This window comes from Tenrec ecaudatus, chromosome 9, assembly GCF_050624435.1.
Source record: "Tenrec ecaudatus isolate mTenEca1 chromosome 9, mTenEca1.hap1, whole genome shotgun sequence".
Classification (NCBI taxonomy): Eukaryota; Metazoa; Chordata; class Mammalia; order Afrosoricida; family Tenrecidae; genus Tenrec; species Tenrec ecaudatus.
The window spans coordinates 142,524,450-142,547,879 of record NC_134538.1 but is presented as its reverse complement, the minus strand read 5'-3'; the positions used below and the strand labels follow the sequence as shown (position 1 = coordinate 142,547,879).

The window sequence follows — 23,430 nt, the reverse complement described above, 5'->3', positions numbered from 1 at the left end:
TGGGCATTCACATATCATAAGCGAGTCAAGGAAAACAGGTAAGACTTCCCAACCAGAGCAAGGGAGGGAGGGCGAGTTCTGTTCCGTGTCAATGGCAGCAGCTCTACTCTCTGGGCTCTTAGCTGGATGCTTATACAATTGTGGAGCTGGGTTGGGGAAGTGGGGGAGGTGTAGCTATTGGTGTGGTCAGGGGTGTGTAGTCTGATAAGCGGTCCAACTAGTGTTTAGTCCAATAGTTTGGATTCTGGCTAGTTTAGGTTTCCTTCTTGTCTGCCATATTGTTGTTTACTTCTTTATTCTTGGAGACCTTCTTGTGAGCCTTTTGATTGTCCATGGTTGCTCCATGTTGTATGCTCTATTCAATAGGACCCAGGGACCCTCAGCAAATGGCACCTGTATCGCAGGCAGTCCACCGCTTCTTTTCTCACAGGTCCAAACCTGGTGGTAAGAATCTTTGCCGTCTTCTAGCTTAAAAACCTTGAGTAGCATGGAAACCAAAACCAAACTCACTCCTTCAAGTCCAGAGGACAGGCTAGAAGAGCCCCAGGGAGCTTCAAAAACTGGAACTCTTTACAGCAGTAGAAGGCTGGCTGGCAGTTTCAAACCGCCCACTTTGTGGTTAACAGCCCGATGTGTAACCACTATGCCAACTGGGCTCCTAGAGTGTAGAAGAGCCATCCGTTGTCAATGCATACATTCCAAGCTCCGACAGAATGGGAGTTCAAATTCAGTCTCTCTAGCATCTGGGTGGTCTATGTGGAGTTCCATTTCTCTGAACCTCAAGTTCCTCAAATACAAAATGAGAACAATTAACGATATTAATCTCAGTGTTGTTTATCAGAAGAGACCTTAGGATTGTCCGAATGACACGTCACAATAGAGGCGAATATGTCTTGCACCACCTAGTTAAGTCAAACAAAGTCACAAATGCGTTCCTTGTGAATTAGTTATTACGATTGTGTCAAATGTACAGATTAGCAAGAGATAGAAAAAAAGTAAATTTCTTGCTAAAATGTGGCTGCACATATGTTTTCAACAAACAGCTAAAACTCTTAATGCACTGCTTTTAATTACAGTGTAGTGTTTGGTGTCTTTATAGCTTCCACAAGCTGGCAAATGTGTGCTTCTCACTGAGTACCACAGAATGAAGCGCTGCCCGGCCGCCCTGCGACACCATCCTCACAATTGTTATGGTGCGACCTAGCGTTCCAGCCGAATCCTTTGGTGTAAATGTTGCTTTAACGGAACTCCTTTTCTTCTCACTTATACGGAAAGCTTGGAAATCATCTCTGCTTATCTGCTGTGTAAGCATGAAGGTTCTCAGCCCTCCCTAATGAAATCAGCAGGGGCCATGAACAATCTTGTCATAATTGCTATCTGCACAGACACTTAAGTGAAATGGATCACACTGCATTTTTCTCACTGCGGGGAGGATATTTCTTAAATGTCTTAAATACTCTCCGACAAGACCATTAAGGGCCCTTGGCTGTTTGAAGGAGCCCTGGGGGTGGAGTGGTCCCCTGTTGGGCTGCTCATCTCAGGACTGAAGTTTCTGCTCCCATAAAGAGTGACAGGCTTGGCCACTCACAGGGGCAGTTCTCCTCTGTTCTACAGGGCTGCTGTGACTTGGAATCAACTTGATGGCAGTGAATTTTGTGTATTGCAGTTTGGACTATTTATGCAAACCTGTCCCTCACCCCCACAAAAAATGGAGTCATTTTTTACTGGTAGTGATCATATATGACAGAGTTGGACTGCACCTGTGTATTTCCAAGACGGAATCTTTACAGGAGTAGAAAGCTTCATCCATCTTCTGTGGTGCTGTTGCTGTGTTGTACATAGGCCAGATAAGAACAACTGAGATTAGAGATTGGAAGAATTAAAAGAGTTTATTAACAAAAGAAGAAGAACCTGCGCAGCGACCAGCCGCCTAAAAGAAAGAGGGTGTCTGGCCGACTGGCCCCGTTTGCTTACAGACTTAGGTTTGGATAGGGTCGAATCAAACAAGTGCCCTGTGCAGCTGTGCAAGCCAGCTGGTACAGAAGCAGATCTTGCGGTTGGGCGGTTAAGCACAACGTCCTGGTGCAGGTTGGTCTGATGCCAGTTCTAAGGATAAGGGGCTATTTTGTTTTTTTCTGAGAATGTTATAAGGCCTGTGGTTGCACCTAGGGCCTGGTGCAGAATATTTGCTTAATACAAAATGGCTTTTCTTAGGATATACAGCTGGTTTTGAACAGCCGACCTGGTGGTTGGCAGCCCACTGCTTATGCAACAGCAACAGCAGAGAGAGCTCCTTCCAGCAATATCCTTTGTGCAACTCAGCTCTTTTTCCTATCTAACTTTTCATTATTCTATGCTCTTCTCAGTCCTCAGTACTTTCCCCAAGTTTTCCAGATCTTGGATTTTCCATGTATTTTCATGAATGAAATTATAATGAAATAAAGAAGGCTTGGTGCATTTGAGAAGAAGTAACAATTAGCCAACAAGGTTTCCACGCTTGCAGAATGTATTTCTTCCAGGTGTGACTTGCTGCATCTAGTTTGCTCATTTTTCTGTCAGTCTTATTGACCAGGATTCTTTTCCAGACCAGAGTGGTGCAGAAGCAACTGCAAGGACATTGAGCATCAACCACTAGCAGAGTTGTAAAACCAAGGCCAGGTTTCAGTCTTCTCTCGGGTACTTCTGGCTTTCTCTAGATCAGGTTTGAAGCCAAGAGCAACTAAAGCAGAATGGCAGCATCAACCAGGAAGAGATTGGTGTGCTGGAAGGCAGAGTTGGCAGGGTGCAGGGGGCAGCAGAACTGGGCTTCATGTCATGTTGCCCGTTTCCTTCAAAGCATATTCATTTGAAGCTTTCAACTTTGAAGAGAAAACATAAAACAAGAAAGCACTGATACAGAAGAAGAGGCCCAAGACTCTTAAGGGCCTAAACCCCCAAACAAACAAACAAAACCCAACAAAACAAAAACAGGTGGGAGAATTATAATGATGGTAAAGAGATGTAAACTTAAGTGGGATAAAGGGCCCTACTGAAAAGAGGAAAGGAGTGGGTTGGGAAGTCTTTCAAAGAAAACGGAAATGAGTGGGAGAGAGTTTTAAAAGCTCACAAGTGAAAGAAGGGAGGGAGGAATTCCAAGAACCTTTTTAAAGCTTCATAGGGAATTTGCTAAAGGGCCAAATTCAATAATTAAATACATGAAAAGACGCACTTGATCTTGTTTTAACAAGATGATTTTAAATTATGTAGGGGTTGAAGGTTAGGAAGAAAGTGCTAAAAATGCTTGGAAAGAGAATATTTTAGATGCCTCAAAACATCAATATGATGGAGAGTGAGCACAATTTTAGGAGGGGAAAAAAACCACTTAAGACATGCAAATCATGCTAAACAGGGGGAAAAATACAAAACACAGAAATTATGCTAATAAAATGTGGTAGATGAGCAAACCCATAAAATTCAAATGTGACATTTTTATTTCATACATATTTTATGAGGACTTACTGGAGCCCCAAGTATCGTGCCAGGTGAATCGCGGGATCTACAAAGAAGGTTCATTTTCTTTCTTCAGTGAACCACTTTCAGGGGCTCAAGTGATCAGTTCTCATTCAGACTCAGAGACTTACCAGCCTTGTGACCCTGTTGTTTGGGCTGTCGTGTTGATTCTGGGTCACAGGGGCACCGTGTGCCGAAGCAGAACTGCCCCATCGGGTTTCCTAGGCTGTAATCTTCACAGGAGCCGGCTGTCCGGCTGTCCTCTCGTGGAGGCGCTGGACAGAGGAGATGCTTAAATGAGTCATTCTGCCTTCTAGCAGCTTGTGGAGTGTCTGCCAAGGCAATCGATGGTAAAATAAACATTAATCACAAAATAAGGTTGTAAATAAATACATGCCAATAATCCAATCAATTTGTGCTAACAAACCATAATTAAAAGGTGGATACTCCACAAGGGATTCATCAGTCTTCGGACTCACCGCTCCTCTCAGCCCACACAGTCCCAGGTCATGCTGTGACCCTTCTCTATGTCCCCAGGCCTGGAGCTTCCTGCCTTCCTGATTTTGCAATAGCCGGAAGCCTCACCCTGCAGACTATGCTGCCTTGCGTTCTAACTCCCTCTCACATTCCCTTCTCCATCTGCCACAGCTTCCCTTCCGGCCATCCTCATCTCTTCCTTCCATGGCTCCTTCCATGGGATTTTCTTTTCTCCTATCTTTCCTAGCACAGTAATATTTTAAAAAAATGCAAGCTGGTCCTGTTTGTTTGTTTGTTTTTAATGCCCCAATCAGAACGTTTCAAAGACTCCCTTTAGAAAAAGAAAGCCTAAATAAAAACACTTAAATGATTGGACCGGAAACATTTTGTCCTGGATTTATCCTGCCAACCCGCCCCAAAGCCCCAATCGCCACCTCCCATATGACCCTTGAAGCAGATGCATCAGGTGTTTAGTGGCTACTTCCCCTGAAGCGGTTTTGTGAGGATGACTCAGGACCACGACCACCTGGGGGTGGGGGGAGTTTGTTCTGTTGTGCCTGGGGTCCCCATGGTTTGGAGCCCTTTGATGGTACTTAACAACAATGACATTTTACTTGGTGGTCTTATTTCCCTCTTTACCGAATTCTCTACAATGCCTAGAACTATTCTGGATGCCTCTGCCTTAGCACATCAGGGGCCCCGACCAGGGAATGCCTTTTGTCATGGCAGCCTGTCCTTAGGAAGGGCAGCTCAGGCTGTGATTCGAATGGGGCATTCTCATTGCTTTGTGGGTGCTTCTGCTTCCATTTTAGCCTGTCCCTCTTAGGGTGTTTCTCTTTGTCTTCCTTTCCCAACTGTAAACACATGGAGAGCCTGCAACATAAGTCATGTCTGTCCCCTTCAGCAGCAAACACAGTGCCTGCCACACAGTAGGGAACTGCTGGCTGTGCTGAATGGATGGCGGTGTGCTCCGGCATGGCAGAAGGATACAGGACCCCACCTGCTTCTTGTAGGAAGGACAGGCCGATAAAGCGAGACAGTGGTACAAGGAAGGACCTTCACATGGGAAGAAGAGCATGTGGAAGGGCTGAGCGAGGGTACGTGTCTGAAGCTCTCTTGGCCTTCCATGATGCATGTTGTAACCTTGCTGGGTGGCAATACGTCCATCTGGGAATGCCCACTCTAAGCCACACAGCCATTTGATTAAGGCAAAGCGATCTCCGTCTAAAATGGGGAAACAGACATAACCAAATGTGGCCAGTCCCAGCATGCACAAAAGGAGCAACAGGAATTTGAACACAGGTCTGTCCCCCAAGTTCAGACGTAGCATCACCTAGGAGGTGGTTATGAGACCTTTACAAGCTGATCCTCAGGTTTTGTCACACGTTTCTCCTGCATTTGTGGCCACAGAAGCACACATTGCATGAGGTTAGTGAAGTAGACACCAGCCAGGCTGGGCGTAGAGTATGAACAGGAAACCAACTTGGTTTCAACCTGTGAGATATTGGGGGTTTTGCTACCATGCCTGTCTGGAATTAACTAACCTATTTTGGAAAAGGTGCCCAGGGGATTTGGCCACTCTCCTCTGTGGCCTATTCGTTCCTCTGCAAAGTTAACAAAGTCCTTGTGGAAATGTGTGTGTGTGCGTGTGTACTGCCTTACATTCACTTGTTGTCCAGGCCAGGTAGCTGCACCTTGCAGCTCCTCAGGGATTCTGAGAACGCTCTTCCACAGATTCCACCCTGCTCCCATGCTGCTGCTTACTCAGTCAGGAGCTGGATGTTCCGGGGTTATTTCCAGTTCCCTGTGTGGGGGCTGTGTGGAAACAGTACATGGTAGTGCCTGGTTGGGTGTGGAGGTGGAATGAGAGGGAGGAGCTAAAAATGCTCCTGTAATTGGCAGAGTGCAATAGTCTCTTCCCTACCACCTATTTGTGTCGAAGCTAACAGGAGATGCTAGTTATTGTCCCTCCACTTTACACGTGGACTCCTGTTACTCTCCCTCTCCCAGAAAGGGGCTATGTAGGAGCATTTCAAGCTCGGGAATTCTTAGAATTGGGAGCCTTGTGAAGCCTCTGCAGAGGTAGGGGGAGGTGTATTACGAAGCACGCCCAGCCCTTCACAGGTTCTGTCAGATTATAATAGTGTTCTTCTTGGAGCACACCGAGTTAGAATGCATGGTTTTCTCCTGTCATAATTGCTTCACGTTCTCTTTAGAAAATCAATGGCAGCCCGTAAGGTCACACATCGGCGCTGATTTCCTCAAGCTGTGCTGAGAGAGGATCTCGGACCCGCACGCGTTAATTCATCAGTCACACTGCTTCCTACCTATCAGTCAGTGTGCCGCTATAAAAAGGGAATGAGTTAGGGGTGAAAGACCCTATATTTTAAAGCCTAATTTATATTGCGATTCCAGTTGGAGCTATAATTTAAAAGGGAGCCAAGGTGATTTTTAAATATAATCAACCACACTTCCCAAGGTAATTTGACAGCCAGAATTTTGGAGGTGGGGAGAAAGGGCAGGCTATTATTCCAATCGCTTCCTTATAGCTGTATTTGCCTTTCCTACCTCGGCAACAAGTGTCCTGCGGGGGCGGATGGCCCTGTGTTTATTTCCTAATCAGTAGCGAATCATTTCACAAGTTTCCACCATATGCTGCTCTTTCATCAAAGAAACCTGTGCCAGGCACACCCAGTGTGATGAGAAGAAGATTTGGTATAAGATACACATACATACAAAAAGACGTACACACACACATATATGTATACAGAGGTATGTCTATATATGCATACACATATCTATCTTGGGTCTATATCTTATATAGATAAATGAGGGAGAAAGACCGGGCTTTCTACTCCCATAAAACAGTTACAGTGTCAGCTACCCACAGAAGTGCTTCTCCTTGGCCCTAAGGGGTCATGGTGAGTCATCATTGACTCAGTGGCAGTGAGTTTTATATAGCAATGGTATGTCTATCTATGTCTACATCTATATTCATACTCAAGACCACACCCATATCATATCTATAGATAGATAGCCTTGCTGCTGTCAAATGAATACTGGGTGAAAGCAGAGAACACAATGATACTTATTTGTGTGTTATTGCTGATGACAATGCATTCAACTGCGTGGGAGCATAACAGACTGAATGACATTGCAAAGAACGGGAATTTTAGAACCCGTCGCGGTGCTCATGAGGAACCTGCCCCCAAAGGCAGTCTTTTATTAAAAAATAAAACAGGGGCATTTAATGATGTTGTGGTTGTCGGGTGTCATCAAGTCAGTCCTGAATCATAGCCACTCTTATGTACAGCAGAGCAAAACACTGCCCGAAGAAGCGCTGTGTCTCCGTTCACTCTCCTTAGTCAGTCTGCATGTGGAGTCAATCAGCCAAGCGCCTGGGCTTCGCCTATGGGAAGTGTACGGGGCATCAAGGTTTCGAGGACAGATGACAGGCGTTGTGTGCTGAAAGAGAGACTGAAGGACTTGCGGAAGAAAATCAAGAGGAGCCTTCAGCACGGGTCACAACTCAGCAGGAAGAACACAGAAATTCCACAACAGGTCCGACGTCTTCAGAGGACCAGGCAGCTTTGCTCTGGCAACAATTCGGGCAGACGTGTCCACAGCCTGTGATGGCTTTGTGGTTGGACGATTGCCGGCATCTTCCAGTCTGGCCCATGGGCTAAAACACCAGCAGGGATCTTATTTATTAACTTAATGCCTCAGGCAGCACTTTGGTCCACCCCACAAGGGAACCTTTGCCTGAAAATCTGCCTGCCAGTCTGTGGTAGTTACATAATCTGGTGTCCATTTGAGACTTGAGAGGATTAAAAGTGAAGGGGTGGAGTCCAGTCTGTCAATCAAGTCACAGCCAATGAGGCCTTTGTGGGCATGGCCATTCCCTGAGGATTATGGGAAAACTCTGGTATTTCCTCCTTGGAGGCAGGAGACACTTCTCTCTTTCGACTCATTCCCTTGGAGACACTCTACTGACAAGACACAAGGCTGACTTCCTGCGAGACATCCCTGAGAAGCCACTTGGACCTACCTTGATTCAGCCGTGGAAGCTGGGGAAACCACGTGGAGACTCCTGCCAGTGCTGAGATGCTTACACCGCCACTGGACCCAAAGACTTTCTACCACTGGCTGTGATCATCCTGCACTCGGCATCATTGCATGTGTTTTGTGAGTGTGAAGAGGACTTCACAGATTGGTATAGGACATATGGGCTAATATCGGACTTATGGGTTTGATCTGGACTGGATTGGGATGCTTCCTTAATGTGCACTTACCCTTTATATAAAATTCTCTCTTATACACAGATGAGCTTCTGTGGGTTTGTTTCTCTAGTCTATCTGGACTGGCACGTAGCCTGTCACGGGCTGTGCTCCTGTACGTTAACTGTGCAGGCTCCTGAGGCAGATGCCTTGGGTATTGGCCTGAGCACACAGGGCAATTTTATACAGCAGCCACCAATCACTTTACTGTACTGACATGCTTTCCCCTTTGACAATCCTACAGACCACATAGGCACTACTGTCCCCCCTTTCTATCGAATCCACTATGTCTGCTTGGTTCCCAGCTCCTCTGCCTCTGCACTTTTGGGGGGTTGGTTGTGACCAATCCTTGCTGTAAGGTGGTGATTGGAGCATCTATACTGCAGAGGCAGTCAATTATTTAATGGGGCTCTTCCAGTCAAAGGCTCTAACTCCCACCAAAAGACCTTTCCCTGCATAGGTCTGGTGGGAAGGTGGGGGGAAGATACTGACAGGATTCATCTGTGAGTGATTATGAACAGGATGCCCTGGAGAGTCATGTTGCTGCGAATAAAAAACCCTATGAGAAGCAGGAGCAGGGATAACATTGCCAGCAACATCCGAAGTGGAGATCATCCTCTGGACCCGAGCTTCCTTTGCCCTGAGCCTCCCTCCTGGATCCAGGTGACAGCAGTACCCTCAGAAGAGCAGCAGCAGAACTTGGACCCAGAGCCTGGAACAACCCACGGAGCAAGTAAAACTGAGGGCTGTTGTCAGGAGGCTAGGTTGCCGAGTGGGGTGCCTTTGGACATTTGATTGGGGAAGTTGGACTTGCTGACCCATCGAAGTGGAGCTGAATGCCTTCAGGAAGAGGCTTACGGGACTGTGGTGCCTGCAGACACTTCGCTGAGAGAGCTGGGTTTGCTGTCCCAGCGGGCCTAGGCTGAATGATTGCCTTTGGGTTATGGTTTACGGCAGAGTGGCATGCCTTTTGGGCGTTTAGTAGCTGACTTGACAGAATTTTGTAACATGTCCTGATAACTCAACCCTGAGCATTGCTCACAGGCATAACAACTTCTTCACTTCCTTGATAAACCCTTTCCTTATGGATGTTGTCTGTGTTCTGTCCAGCTATAGCCATGATACTAGAACCTAGAGATCAAGTGGAGAATATTAATTCAGTGTATACGTACACAACCTGGAAACAAAGTACCCTCTTCAGCTGTTAAGGTGGTATCATTAATGGGCAGTAGCTAGGAAAGAAAACAGTCAGGCTCCTAGCAACCACATTGTGTTTCTAACAGGTGTGGAGGCACAGAATAATACCAGGAGCATCCAACTTATTTTGGAAACCATCCAAAGGAAAATTGCAAGAAAGCAAGCAAGAACTTCTAAGAACCACAGAGAACTCCTAAAAATCCTATCATGGGGGAAAATGGTCAGATTGGGTTAATCACCCTATCTCAAGCTCTTCAAGTTTTTCCCCCTCTCCCAGAAAACCCAAGAACAGTAAAAGCCTATTATACTGCCGATAAAGCCAGAGAAAAATAGAGCTGCTCACCGAGGATCACAACAAGCATGCTCAGCCTCCCAAAATAAGTTCAGCTAACCAGGCCAGGCAAGCCTTGCAGGGAAACCATCCTGAGGATGAACCGCATGCCCTCCACACTGACAAAATCTACCCTGTGGCGGTGCCGTGGGTATGTGCTGGGCTGCAGTCCTCAAGGACCGACGTTTGAAACAATCGGCAACTCATCAGGAGAAAGAAAGGGGTTTCTAATCCCATAAAGAGCCACAGGCACATCTTACCCTTCCCCTGGACCATAATGGATATATCTAACCTCCCCATTGGACTTCCGGGGCATAAAACCCCTGATCTCTCCTAGTTTATGGGAAAATAGGGTGAGGGTGACTAGCTTGCTTTCTTCTCTAAATAAACTTGCTGTTAAGGAAACGCTGTGCCACTCCTGGTCGTTCTTGGTCCGTAGAAGGCTAGAACCCTCCTTAGCAGGGGTTGGCTGGAAGCAGTGCTTTCCCGGTGACACTGTGCTTGCTCAGGACTGCTTTCACCATCCTCACTTGCACCTGCAGGTGGAATTCTCCCACACAGGTGGTCAAGGGCAATCCCCTGGGGACTTCCACTCCAAGGATGTCAACTTCTGTTGGGGTGGGGGTGGGTCCTTGAAACGGCTTCGAGGTTCCCAAAGGGGTACAGTGTGATCTTCCAGGACTAGTGTGCTACTTGTTGATCTGTGGCTTTTGCCGTTCAACTTCCACAAGGGGCCTCGGTTCTTCTGCAGGGCTCTCACCTGAGGGTGATTTGAGCCCATCCTCTCCCACAACCAGAGTCCTGAGGGACTAGTAGAAGGTACCAAGTGACAGGGGGAGGGCACTTTCTTTCTTTTCTTTTTTAATAAATCATTTTATTGAGGCTCATACAGCTCTTATCACAATCCATATATACATCAATTGAGTAAAGCACCCTTATACAGTCGTTGCCCTCATCATTCTCAAAATTTGCCTTCCAATGGGTTCCTGGAATCAGCTCATTTTCCTTTTTCCCTCTCCCCCCTCCTCCATGCACCCTTAATAGTTTATAAATTATTATTTTATTTTATTTTATCTTACACTGCCCGGCATCTCCCCTCACCCACCTTCCTATTGCCCATCCCCCAGAGAGGGGGGTAACACGTAGATCTCTGAGATCGGTTCTCCCTTTCTACACCCCCTTCCCTCCCTGTGTTGCCACCCCCACCACTGGTCCTGAGGGGTTCATCCATCTTAGATTCCCTGTTTTTCCAGATCCCTACTGCACTGCTGTGCATCCTCTGGTCTAACCAGGTCTGCAAGGCAGAATTGGGATCATGATAATTGGCGGGGGCGGGGGGATGTGTTCAAGAACTAGAGGAAGGTTTTGAGTTTCATTGTTGCTACACTGAACTCTGAGTGGCCAGCTGTTTACAGATGGGCATTGGGTCCCCATCACGCACACCTCTCATTCACGGTGATGTGATTTACCCCCCCCCCCCGCCTTTGTTGTTTGAAACCTGGTCCCTTCGACCCTTCATGATTACACATGTTGGTGTGCTACTTCCATGTGGGCTTTGTTGTTTCTGGACTAGATGGCCGCTTGTTTACTTTCAAGCCTTTAAGTCCCCAGACACTATATCTCTCAATAGCTGGGCATCATTCGCCTTCTTCACCACACTTACTTATGCACACATTCGTCTTCAGCGTTTATGTGAGGAAGGTGATCACACAATGATGGTTTTTGTTCCTTGGTGTCTGCTACCTGGTCCATTCAATACCTTGTATTCACTTAGGCTGTGTGCTTCTTCTCTGTGGGCTGTGTTGCTTCTGAGCTAGATGGCCGCTTGTTTGCCTTCAAGCCTTTAAGACCTCAGACGCTATATCTTTTTGACAGCCGGGCACCATCAGCTTTCTTCACCACATTTGCTTATACGCACATCTGTCTTCAGTGATCATATTGGGAAGGTGGGTATCATAGAATGACCGTTTAGCTAGGCAAGGTGCTATTGCATTGAGGGAGTGTGCGTAAGGAGGCCCGATGTTCACCTGCTACCCTACTACTGACTTATAATTATATGCACATAGGTCTATTTCCCCCATGATCATAAATATATTTACATATGTACATGTCTGTATTTAGGCTTCTATGTATGCCCTTTGCTTCCTACTCCTTTCCTCTATTTCCTTATGCGTTCCTCCCGTCCCACTACCATGTTCAGCCTTCATTCTGGTTTCAGTAATTCCTCTCAGTTACCTAGCCCTTGGTCACTCCCTACCAGTCCTCCCATCCCCTCCCTCCACTCACTTTTCCTTTGTCCCTGTGTTGGCCAACACCTCCTCCCTTCCTCTACCTCCCAGGCTCTCATGTCCCTCCAGGACTGTTGGTCCCTTTATTTTCTTCTCACATTGTTTGTCCGGCCTATCTTATCTAAGTGGACCTGCTGATATAGTAATATGTGCATACAAATGCAGATGGCTTTGACAGCACCCAAGTGGCGTATAAGAACATGGCATCGAAAGCAGCAACACCGACATGCTGGCAGACAAAAAAGCCACTGATATATGAAATTTACAAGAGAACAAGAAAGAAAAAACAAAACAAAAAGACAGCAAAAAAAATTCTGTTAGTACTTCGAGGTCTGTTTTTTGGCCTTTAGGAGTGTTTTCCAGATGAGTCTGGTGAGGTGCTACATCCTGGCCCCAAAGTCCATCCTTTATACTCCTTCAGGATCTCCTTGCTTTGCTGCCTCTGCAGCACCACTGCACGCCCCCAGTGTTTGCCTCAGTGTGGTGGGGTCAGCTCAGTCACACAGCCCCCACTGTGTCTCAAGTGCTGTCCTGTGTAGGGTCGTGGGTCGGTGCAGGATGTCGCATCTCGCCGTGTGGCCAGCTGTATGGTCCTCTCTGTACAATGGGCTTTTCAAGCCGGGCTATCGTCCTCTGAGCTTGGGGGGCCCAGGTGTGCTCCACTCTGTTCTTCCTCCTTCCTTTGTTTCAGCTTCTTTCTGGGTGTGGTGTGGTGGGTCAGTTCCTTTCCCACACCAGACAAGCTATTTTCATTTTCTGTGGTATTCCCTTCGATTGTGGGGGTCGGGCTAATTCTGGATGGGCCCTTCCTTCAGGGGTACAGCAGGAGAACCCAGAGGGGGACAGCTTCAGAGTTTGTCAAAGGCTGTTATTTTACTCCTCCCATCAAAATCCATACACATCGCTTCCCAAATTAGGCTCCAGGGTTTTTTGTTTTGTTTTTAACTGTTTAGCTTTGAAACATCTTTCCCCAGGGCTCATACTCTCTTCTCTCTAGCCTTCTCACCCTCGCCTAGCTGAGCTTCTCCAAGCTGTGAGTTGCAAGTAGGCACTACCGTAAGGTGGAGTCACTTGTAACAACCTCACTTTCATTTCAGCATCAAATAACTCCCCGCCTGGCAGGGGCGAGGTGAGAGGTAAGCTCAGCTTCACTGGTGTTGGCCATAGGCACTGCCGCAGTGCTGCTCCCTGAGCAATCAGAGAAGGGGAGGAGGAGAGAAAGGGAGCAGGTCAGGAGCAGACATCCGGACTTCTTCAATCGCATGCTGCACTTTGGTTTGTCACTTGTTCCCAAATCAACTTCCTCCCCCACCTCCATTTTTGCAAGCCTAGCCGCTCACTCGGTCTGTGGAACTCGCTACTCAGAAAGCCACCTGCGGCCCAACACCTGCCTGTCTCCCATTCATTTCCACACCTGCCTGTCTCCCATTCTTTTGGAGCTGTAGTTCTCCCTGCAGTGCATTGACACAGTCTTTTACACTGCCCAGCCAAACTCCTCAGAGCCGTGGCCCTTTTCCTGAATTCCACCCTTCCCTTTTCGTCTTTCCTATACCTATGAAGGTGTGCATTTTTACAAAACCATGCTGTGATGCTTAGTGTACTTGGGGCATCCCAGTACTCACGTAGCAGTCCACGTGAACCAGGATTTCTTCTGGTAGATGCATACTGACCAGATTTCCTCACATGAAGATTATTGACCCTTAGGATAACCACCAAGAAATCTCTCTTCTCTATCAGCAATCTGCATGGTTGGCAGTTCAAAACCACCAGTGACTTCAAGGGAGAAAGATGGGGCTTCCTACTCCCATAAACAATTACAGTTTTAGAAATTTACAGAGGCAGTTCTGCCCTGCCCTGCGGGGCTGCTCTGAGTTGGCATCTACTCTCTGGTTGTGGGATTAAGGTTGTTTTGCTGCTGCTGTTCTTTTCTGTCGGCCATGGCTTTGATTTTCTGTCTGAGTCGCCAATTGTCTTGGACCAGGACAGTGACTCTGAATATGCCTGTAAACATGGAGGGAGCTGAGAGACAAAAGGAAGAGTTGGCCAGCTGCAGGTTTACAGAAAGTGATTACTTACCAGGAAAAGCCCTGCTGGAGGCAGGGCAGACTCAAATCCCCATGTCCCACAGTAGAGAGATATTTTTATGGACTATGTGAACAAAGGTGACTTTATGCCAAAACTCAAGACCTTGAAGACCACCCAGACAGTGGTCACATAAGAATGATTTAGTTTATACTCCATAAGCTAAATGTGGTGAAGAAAGCAAATGGTGCCCGGCTATCAAAAGATATAGCACACCAGCCTGTGTGATCATGAGGTGTTGGCAGGAGTGGGTAACAGACATCAGAAGCAAGCAAGCAAACAAACAAACAAACCAACCATATTGTTGAGAATGAGGTGGGTCATAGCAGAGACCCCAAACCCATCTGGAGACAATGGGACATTCCCTCACAGAAGGGTCACAAGGGAGGGATGAGTCAACAAGGGCACAGTATGGCACCAATGAAACAAACAATATTTCTCTGGTCCCTTGAGGCTTTCTCACCCCCCACTGTCATGACCCCAGTCTTGCCTTTCACTTCAGGATAGACCAGAGCATGTGCACAGGTATAGACAAGAGATAAGAGCTCAGGCCACATGGAATCCAGGAACAGGAATGGGAGTATCGATACCAAGAGGGTAGGGAGAAGGTGGGTAGAGGAGGGGAGGAAGGGAGAACCAATTGCAGTGATTGACACCTACCCCCCTCCCCCCGAGGGATGAACAACAGAAACAGTGGGGGAAGGGAGACCGCTATCAGTGTAAGATATGAAAATAATAATCATTTATAATTTATCAAGGGGTCACGAGGGTGAGAGAGGAGGGCAAAAAGAGGAGCTGATGCCAAAGTCTCAATATAAAGTAAATATTTAGAAAATAATGATGACAATATATGTATAAATATGCTTGATACAATTGATCTATGGATTAATGTAAGAGTTGTAAGAGCCCCCAATAAAATGATCTTTTAATAAAACCAAAAAAATGATTTAGCAAATGAAATTGAGCTATCAGAAAATGAGCATTCTCACTTTCAGCCTTGAAAAAACCTATTCCCCTAAAGCCTACCATATTGCATATTCTCCTATTATTTTGTCTATTCTTCCTATTACCAAATTCTTATTGCTAAGATGTCTGATATTTGTTTGAGTATGTATTGCATTCAGTGACTTATTGCCATTTTTCACTTTGTCATGTTGTGTCTTCCTTGTTGCTGAAATGCTGGAAGATTTGTCACTGGTATTTTAAATACTATTAGGATCACCATGGCTAATAGGCTTCAGCTGAGTTAAAAGATCAGGATGGAAGGAATTACCCACTGAAAACTTTCTGAACAGTGCCAGAGCCGTTTTAGATGATTGTGTGAGAAGTTGAGTTTCTTTGATTGGAAGGCACTCAAAATATGATCAAGGAAGTGCTGCTGCCTAAAGTAGATTGTCCATAATAGCATGAATGGAGCAGTGGTTTCAGGACCTACATTTACGGCTGAGTGGGGCACAACTCAAAATGAAGAGAAGGAACTGCAAACATCCATTGCTAATCAGAACACAGATGCCCAAAACATGCACCTGGGAATCTTAGAAGCCTTCAAAAATGAAATAGGATGCACAAAGATCCATGTGTAAGAGATTAGTGTTTTACTAATGCGATTTGGGATTCAATACAGCATTTTGTCATGGCTATTTTGAATCACACAATCCTACAGTTAACTCTAGATGAACATCAAATTGAAGGTGAGTAGTGTCAGATTCATTATCAAACAGAATATTCCAAGATGGACGTTGAAATACAATGCTGTCTGTGATAGAATAATATCTCTAAGTCTACAAGGAAATCCAGTGAATACAACTATTATTCAAATTTATGTACCAACCACTATCATCTGTGATGAAGAAACTGAAGAATTCTACCAACTTCTTCAGTCTGAAATTGAGCAAAACCGCTTGCTATAAAGAAGCATGGATAATTATTGGCAATTGGAATGCAAGAGTTAGAAACAAAGAGGAAATATCAGGAGTTGGAAAATGCAGCCTTGGCATTAGAAATGAAACTGGAGATTGGTAGAATTTTGCAGGGCCAATGACTCTTCACTGCAAATACCTTTTGTCAACAGAAATAGTATTGTACAAATGAACCTCATCAAACAGAATCAAATTGACCACTTCTGTGGGAAGAGTTCATGAAGAAACTCAGTATTAGCAGTCAAAATGAGGTGAGAGTCTAACTGTGGAACAGATATTCAATCATTCATATATAAGTTCAGGTTGAAGTTGAAGAAAACTAGAATAAGTCCAAAAGAATTAAAAATATGACCTTGAATATATGCCACCCGAACTTAGAAAATATCCCAAGAAAAACTCTGACACACTGAACATTAAGGCAGAAGACCTGACAGGCTCTGGGATGACATCAAGAACATCATACACGAAGCAAGCAAAATGTTATTTAAAAGACAGGAGTGAGAGGAAAGATCAAAGTGGATGTTAAGAAGAGAAACTTACTCTTGATTGGTACAGAGTAGCTAAGGCAAATAGAAGAAATATTGAAATAAAAGAATTGATCATAAAATTTCCAAGGAGAGCTCAAAAAGATAAAATAAAGTATAATAATAAAATGCATAAAAACCTGGAGGTAGAAAGCCACAAAGGAAGAACATGCTCAGAATATCTCAAGCTGGAAGAAGTAAAGAAAATTTCAAACCTTGAGTTTCAATATTGAAAGATTCTGTAGGAAAAACAAGTAATGATTCAGGAAGCCCTAAAAGAAGATGAAAGGACTAGACCGAGTCACTGTACCAAAAAGAAGCACTCCCTCATCTATTCCAGGGAATTTGGAAGACAGCTACTTGGCCAATTATCTGGAAGAGATCCATATTTGTGTCTATTCCAAAGAAAGGTGACCCAACAGAATGCTCAAACCATAGAACAATCTCATCGATATCACAGGCAAGTAAAGTTTTGCTGAAGATTACCCAACAATTGTGGCAACAATATATTGACAAGGAACTGCCAGAGTTTTGGGTTGGTTTCAGAAGAGACGACATGGAATAAGGGATATCATGGCTGATGTCAGATGGATATTGGCTCAATGTTGAGAATAACAGAAAGATGTTTACTTGTGTTTAATTGACCATACAAAGGCATTTGACTGTGTGGTCCATAATAAACTATGGATAACCTTTAGAAGAAAGGGAATTCGAGAACACTTCATATTGCTTCTGCAGAATTTGTATGCAGACTAAGAGACAATTGTGTGAACAGAACAAGGGCATACTACATGGTTTAAAATCAGGAAAGAGAGGCAACAGAGTTGTATCCTCTAACTATATTTGTTTAATCTGTATGCGGAACAAGAAATTGGAGAAGCTGGATTATATGAAGAAGAATGTGGCATCCGGATAGTAGGAAGGCTTATTAACCTGTGCATGCAGATGACACAACCTTGCTTGTTGAACGTAAGGAGAAATTGAATCACTTCCTGATTAAGATCAGATTGCTGCCTTAGGTATGGATTACAACTCAATGTAGGTAACATCAAGATAGATGGAGAAAAGGTTGAAGTTGTCAAGGATTTTGTCTTGCTGGGATCCACAATCAATTCTCATGGAAGCAGCAGTCAAGACATGAAAAGACAAGCTACATTAGGCAACTCTGTTGCACCTCTTTAGAGTATTAAAAAGCAAAAATGTTATTTTGAGAACAGAGTTGGGCCTGACCCAAACCCTGGTATTCTCCATTAACCCATACTCATGTGAAAGTCGGACATTGACTAAGGAAAACTGATGAAGAATGGATGCATTTGAATCATGGCGCTGGAGAAAACTGTTGAAACTACCATAAACTGTACCAAGAAGCAAATCCAGAGAGCTCCATAGATGCATGGGTGGCAAGACTTCTTACATACTTTAGATATGTTGTCAGGAGAGACCAGTTCCTGGAGAAGGACGTCATGCTTGATAAAGTGGAGAGGCAGCAAAAGGAAGACGGCCCTGGACAAGACACAGTGGCTGCACCAATGGGCTGAGGCATAGGACTGTTCTGTTGTGCATCAGATTGCTATGGGTCAGAACCAACTAGACGACACCTAACAACAATAACATCATTAATATCATATCTCAATAAAATTTCGCTGAAGATAAATGAACATCATTTGCGGGAGTACATTGCCTGAGAGCGCCAGAAATTAGAGTTGGATTCAGAAGAGGACATGGCACAAGGGATATTATTGCTGACACGAGATGGATCTTGACCGAAAGTAGAGGATATCAGAAAGGTATTTTAAGACTTGAGTCTTATTGATTATTCAAAGGCATCCAACTGGGTGAAACGTTAAAAAAAAACCTATGGGTTGAAAAGACAGGGAATTTCAGAACATGTCATTGTTATGTGGAACCTGTACATTGACTAAGAAGAAGTCCTTTGACCAGCACAAGAGAATAACTACATGGTTTAACATGGTTTAAAATATGTAGGCATCTGGGTTGTATCCTTTTACTATACCTATTCAATCTGTATGCTGAGCAAATAATCTGCGAAGCTGGACTAAATAAAGAAGAACTCGACATCATTATTGGAGGAAGGCTTATTAAAAACCTGTTATACAGTATCAGGGGCTCAAGTGGGAAGAGAATGCTTTGAAAATGATGATGGCGGTATATGTACAAATGTGCTTGACACACTGGAGGAATGTATGGATTGTGACAAGAGATGTAAGAGCCCCCAATAAAAGTATTTAAAAAAAAAGAGCAAACAAACAAAAAACTTCCAACAAACCCTTTTATACACAGATGGCACAACCTTGATTGAGGAAGTTGGAGGACTTGAAGCACGGTTGCTAAAAATAAAAAATGTTATCCTTCAGGATGGATTTCAACTCAGCATAAAGAAAAACATTCCTCACCCCGGACCAATAGACAACTATATGACGAAGAACGAAGCAATGGAAGTCGTTGAGGATTGCAGTTTATTTGACCCACCACCTAACTTCACGGAAATAGTCATGCAATTGATGAATGTATTGCAGGGAGCAAATTAGCTGCCAAAGAAGCCCTCTTTAACGTGTTAAGAGGAAACGTCATTTTGAGGACTCAGATGTACCTGGCCCAAGTCATATTGTTTTCATTTAGATCGGAGGAATGTGAAAGTTGGACAAAGAACTAAGAAGCTGAAGAAGAACTGATGCATTTAAATATGATGCTGGCAGAGAATATTAAAAAAACCAAGGACTGCCGGAAGGGGAAACAAATTTGCCTTAAAAGAAGTATAGCCAAAAGCAAGGAGGGCAAGATACTGTGTCAATTATTTGGTGATACTGTGCCAATTATTTGGTGATACTGTATCAATTATTTGGTGAGGTAGAGGGTTTCCAGAGGAAAAACTGGAGAGCCCTTGACAAGATGGATTGACATAATGGCTACAAAAATGGGTTCTAACACAACAACAATTATGACGTTGTCATAGGGCCAGGCCGTGTTTCATTCCGAATTGGCCCCAACATGAAGGGACCTAACAACACCTACAGCACAATGAAAATAATGAAAATAGATACTGTTAATTTAAAATGGATTAACACAAAGCCTGCATCTACCAACAGTAATATACTTGAAATACAAAAACCCTTGAATATAAAAATCATTTCATTTTTAAACTCACATGTTCCTTTTTGATGTCAACACGTAGCTAGATGACACGCACATGGATGCAAAGGACACATCTCATGCTGTGGACAGATGTTATCGTTCAGGTAGGAAGAGGAGGAAATAAGGGAGGGGCACTCCGCAGTCTTTGGTATGTGGTTACGTGCCATCGAGAGGGGTGACGTATGTTAACTCACTTCCGTGGAACAGTTAATGTACAATCATAGGAGCCAGGTGTACAAGAGAAGGCAGCACTGCTCAGGCCGGAGCCATCCTCACTACCGTGCTTCTGTTTGAGTCCATCGATGCAGCCGCCATGTCCATCCACCTCATCCAGGGTCTTCCTCTGCTTTGCTGCCCCTCTGCTTTCACTGTATGTGGAATGTTTTCTTTATTAAAATATCTCAAGCAAATTGGGTAAAATGTCAACGTTTACTAAATAGGATAAGGTGTCACGTGCGCTTATTTTATTCTTTTCCGTTGGCTTGGAATACTTTATAACATTGCAAATGCTTTTAAATGAGCCACTGCTAGAAACCACGAGTGCCTTTTAAAGAAAATGTCAACTAACAGGAACTATTTAATTCTTATTGACAAAATGTCAGAGAAATAGATCCTAGAGAAGAAGACATTTCACCTAGGAATCCCGGGCTCTTTCCAGTATGAGAGAAAACATGAAATCATGGAAGGAACTTTGGGGTATGCATGTGTTCTCACTGGGAGAAAATGCATGGCTGGGTCTATGTCCTCCACTGGCTTTCGAAACTCAGCCAGCATTCACACCTTCCCCACAGAACAAGTCCTGCGGGTTCAGTCAAGTTTCTGGGTTGTGGGGGCACTTTCACTGCTTGGAGGCAGATTCTGGATAATCTGTAAACACCAAAGCACCTTTCCTCTTTGGTCTTTGAAAAGACTGCACAATAAAACTCTGACATAATCCCAGTTTACTGAGGATTTCTTAGAAACTCCCAGTGAGGGCAGAGAGACTGCATTAGTGAATAGCAAGGTCTAGGGGTTCGGGTGAGATGTGGAAACACAGACCAGCAGAGCTAGAAATTGTATTACCCTGGCAAAACCTGGCGTAAAAGAGCTCTTTCAATATAGAAAACAAGTTTTGTAAATGGTTCAAATGCAACGGAGACTTCCCAGAGATTCAGCAGCATGAGAGTAAAATGCAGCCATCCAGATAGGCTAGCCTTGATAGATGACTTACGATGGTCTAGGGGACTTTCTCAGACACTCAAAGGGGCAGTTCCACCTTGTCCTGTAGGCTCACTGAGAGCTGGCATCAACTTGGTGGCAGCGTGGTTTTGGGTTTTAGAGGCCACGTGAAAGAAGCACAAACATCAGTGCGTGTTACTGTCGGCTCAGATGATACGTTATGTATGGATATTTGCTTAGAAAGAAATGTGAGTGGAATTTCATGATGGAGAATTTCTTTCTCCCTCTCTTGTTTTTCTGTTTATGAAACCTGGCTCTTAGACGTTCTGAGAAATGGTCACTTCTTGCCCAACTCGAAGGAGCGGAGGCTTTCTCACTTCTTCCCTAGCGTGGCATCGGGTCTCCTGCCCCCAGGGGTTGAGCTCTGCACCGTGACGTCACCTGTGTTTCGCTTTCATTCTTTGCAGGAAGCAGAATGTGCGTACACCCTCTTCGTTGTTGCCATATTCTGGCTCACAGAGGCGTTGCCTCTGTCAGTAACAGCTATGCTGCCGGCTTTAATGTTCCCCGTGCTCGGGATCATGCCTTCAAAAATGGTAAGTCTCCTAGAAATGTTTGTCACAGGTAAATTCCACACACCCCCACCCGCATTGGGCTGATGTGTGTGTTTGAAATGATTGCAAAGATATAAATACAGAATTTGCCCATTCCACATTTTCCACGCATTCAATTCAATGAGGTCAATTACATCACCCATATTTTCTATCACTGATATTTCTTTGCTAAATTTTCTAATCCCATAAATGGAAAACACAATGCTTCTTAAGCCCCTTCTAGATACTTAATAAGTCAATCACAAAAGAACAAAGATTGCATGTAAATATTGCATCAAAAATACCTAGAATAGGTAAATATCAGAGGGTTTTGTCCCTAAATAGTTTTGTTGACAATTAATTCATATATCACACACTTCCATAGTTCAGTCCTATTAAAAGCGGTTGCATAATCAGCACTACATCCAGCTCCAGGACATTTTCTTCCTCGTACTCATTAACTCCCCATTTCACTCTATCCTTCTCTCCCCAATAAGCCCTGAATCCATTTACTGTATCTATCAATTTACCTATCCTGGATTTTGTAGACTGGAAAACATGACAATAAAGCATAAAATTAACAATCAAATAAATAAATGACCGATAATAAGAAACAAAATAAACTAGAGAAATAACTTTAATCAAGAAAAATGCAGGAAACATTACAAATTAGAACAAATTTAAAATGAGTTAAAAGGGAGATCAAATGATCAAGTGTTACATTTTAACCTAATTATATGTGTCATAATTGAGTTTATAATACTTTTATCTGATATCAAAGCTAGTCATATCCCTTGATTTTGGCCAGAGGCGATTCTCTGGAGGATTAATCCATGTACGGACCCAGCAAATGGATTTTGGGCTCACACCGTCGTCCATAGCCTTTTGCAAATAAGATATTCACAATTTAAACTCTGCCACCATTCCCTCCTTTCATTATTTATCACCCTTGGATCACACAGGCCAGTGTATTTCTTCCATGTGGACTTAGTGGACACCTCGCTTAGTTGGCTGTTAGTTTGAAGACAAGCCGTCAGACCCCACACACTATTCTTTTTGATAGCCAGGCACCATCTACTTTCTTTGCTGAAGCACCCATATCTTCAGCGATCATTTCAGGAGGGAAAGCTTCAAGCAGGCTCACGTCATAAGAAATAATTGTTCTCAGAACTAAGTGCAATCCTCAAATCCATTCACATATTGATGGTTTATATACAGAAGACTAGAGTTCAATGCTGACCAGGAGAAGTGTGGAGGGATAGTTTTTGGTTCAGTTCACCACAATATGTCTAAGTTTCATCCATGTGGCATGTGCCAGGACCTCCTTGTCTCTTCATGAAAGAGTTAATATTCCATTGAGAGTCCCTGACAGAGCGAACAATTAAGTGTTCAACTGTTAGTTCAAAAACCAGAAGTTTAAACCCACCCAAGGTTCCTAGGAAGACAGGTTTTATGAGCTGCTTCTGAAAGGTCAGACCTTTTTTTTTTTTAACCCAATAGTTACATTGACCTTTATTGACCTGTTAAACCAAACTAATATAGAGAACGGTTTTGATCCTGAGATGTATCTTTATTTATTTTTATTGAGCAACCATGGACATATCCTACCACTCAATAATTCAATCATATCAAAATGGGATATGTAATTATGGACACAATCAACTTGGGAACCTTTTCCTCATTCTTATTCACACTGATGCTGACTCCCCAGGGCCCTCACTCTCCTCTTGTGTCATCAATCGAGTTACTCAGTGTCCCTAATCTTGCTCATACCAGTTCCCTACACAGAAAAATCTACAACACAAGAGCAAGTCACAAATACAGATGAAAGGTCACAGTAATGAGTTGGAATCAAGTAACAACCATCTTCCACTGTGTGTATCTACGCTTTGTTGTTATATACATGTTTTCATTGATAGGTATTTGGATTTTATCTACCTTT

General features: G+C 44.1%; 1 protein-coding gene across 1 annotated transcript in view; it reads left to right on the top strand.

The window, feature by feature from the left end:
- Positions 1-23,430, top strand: part of SLC13A1 (solute carrier family 13 member 1) — a 98,671-nt gene that overhangs the window by 3,700 nt on the left and 71,541 nt on the right. Inside the window, exon 2 of the mRNA XM_075557375.1 lies at positions 21,363-21,491. Coding sequence (XP_075413490.1) covers positions 21,363-21,491 — 129 coding nt within the window. The remainder of the gene's footprint in view (positions 1-21,362; positions 21,492-23,430) is intronic.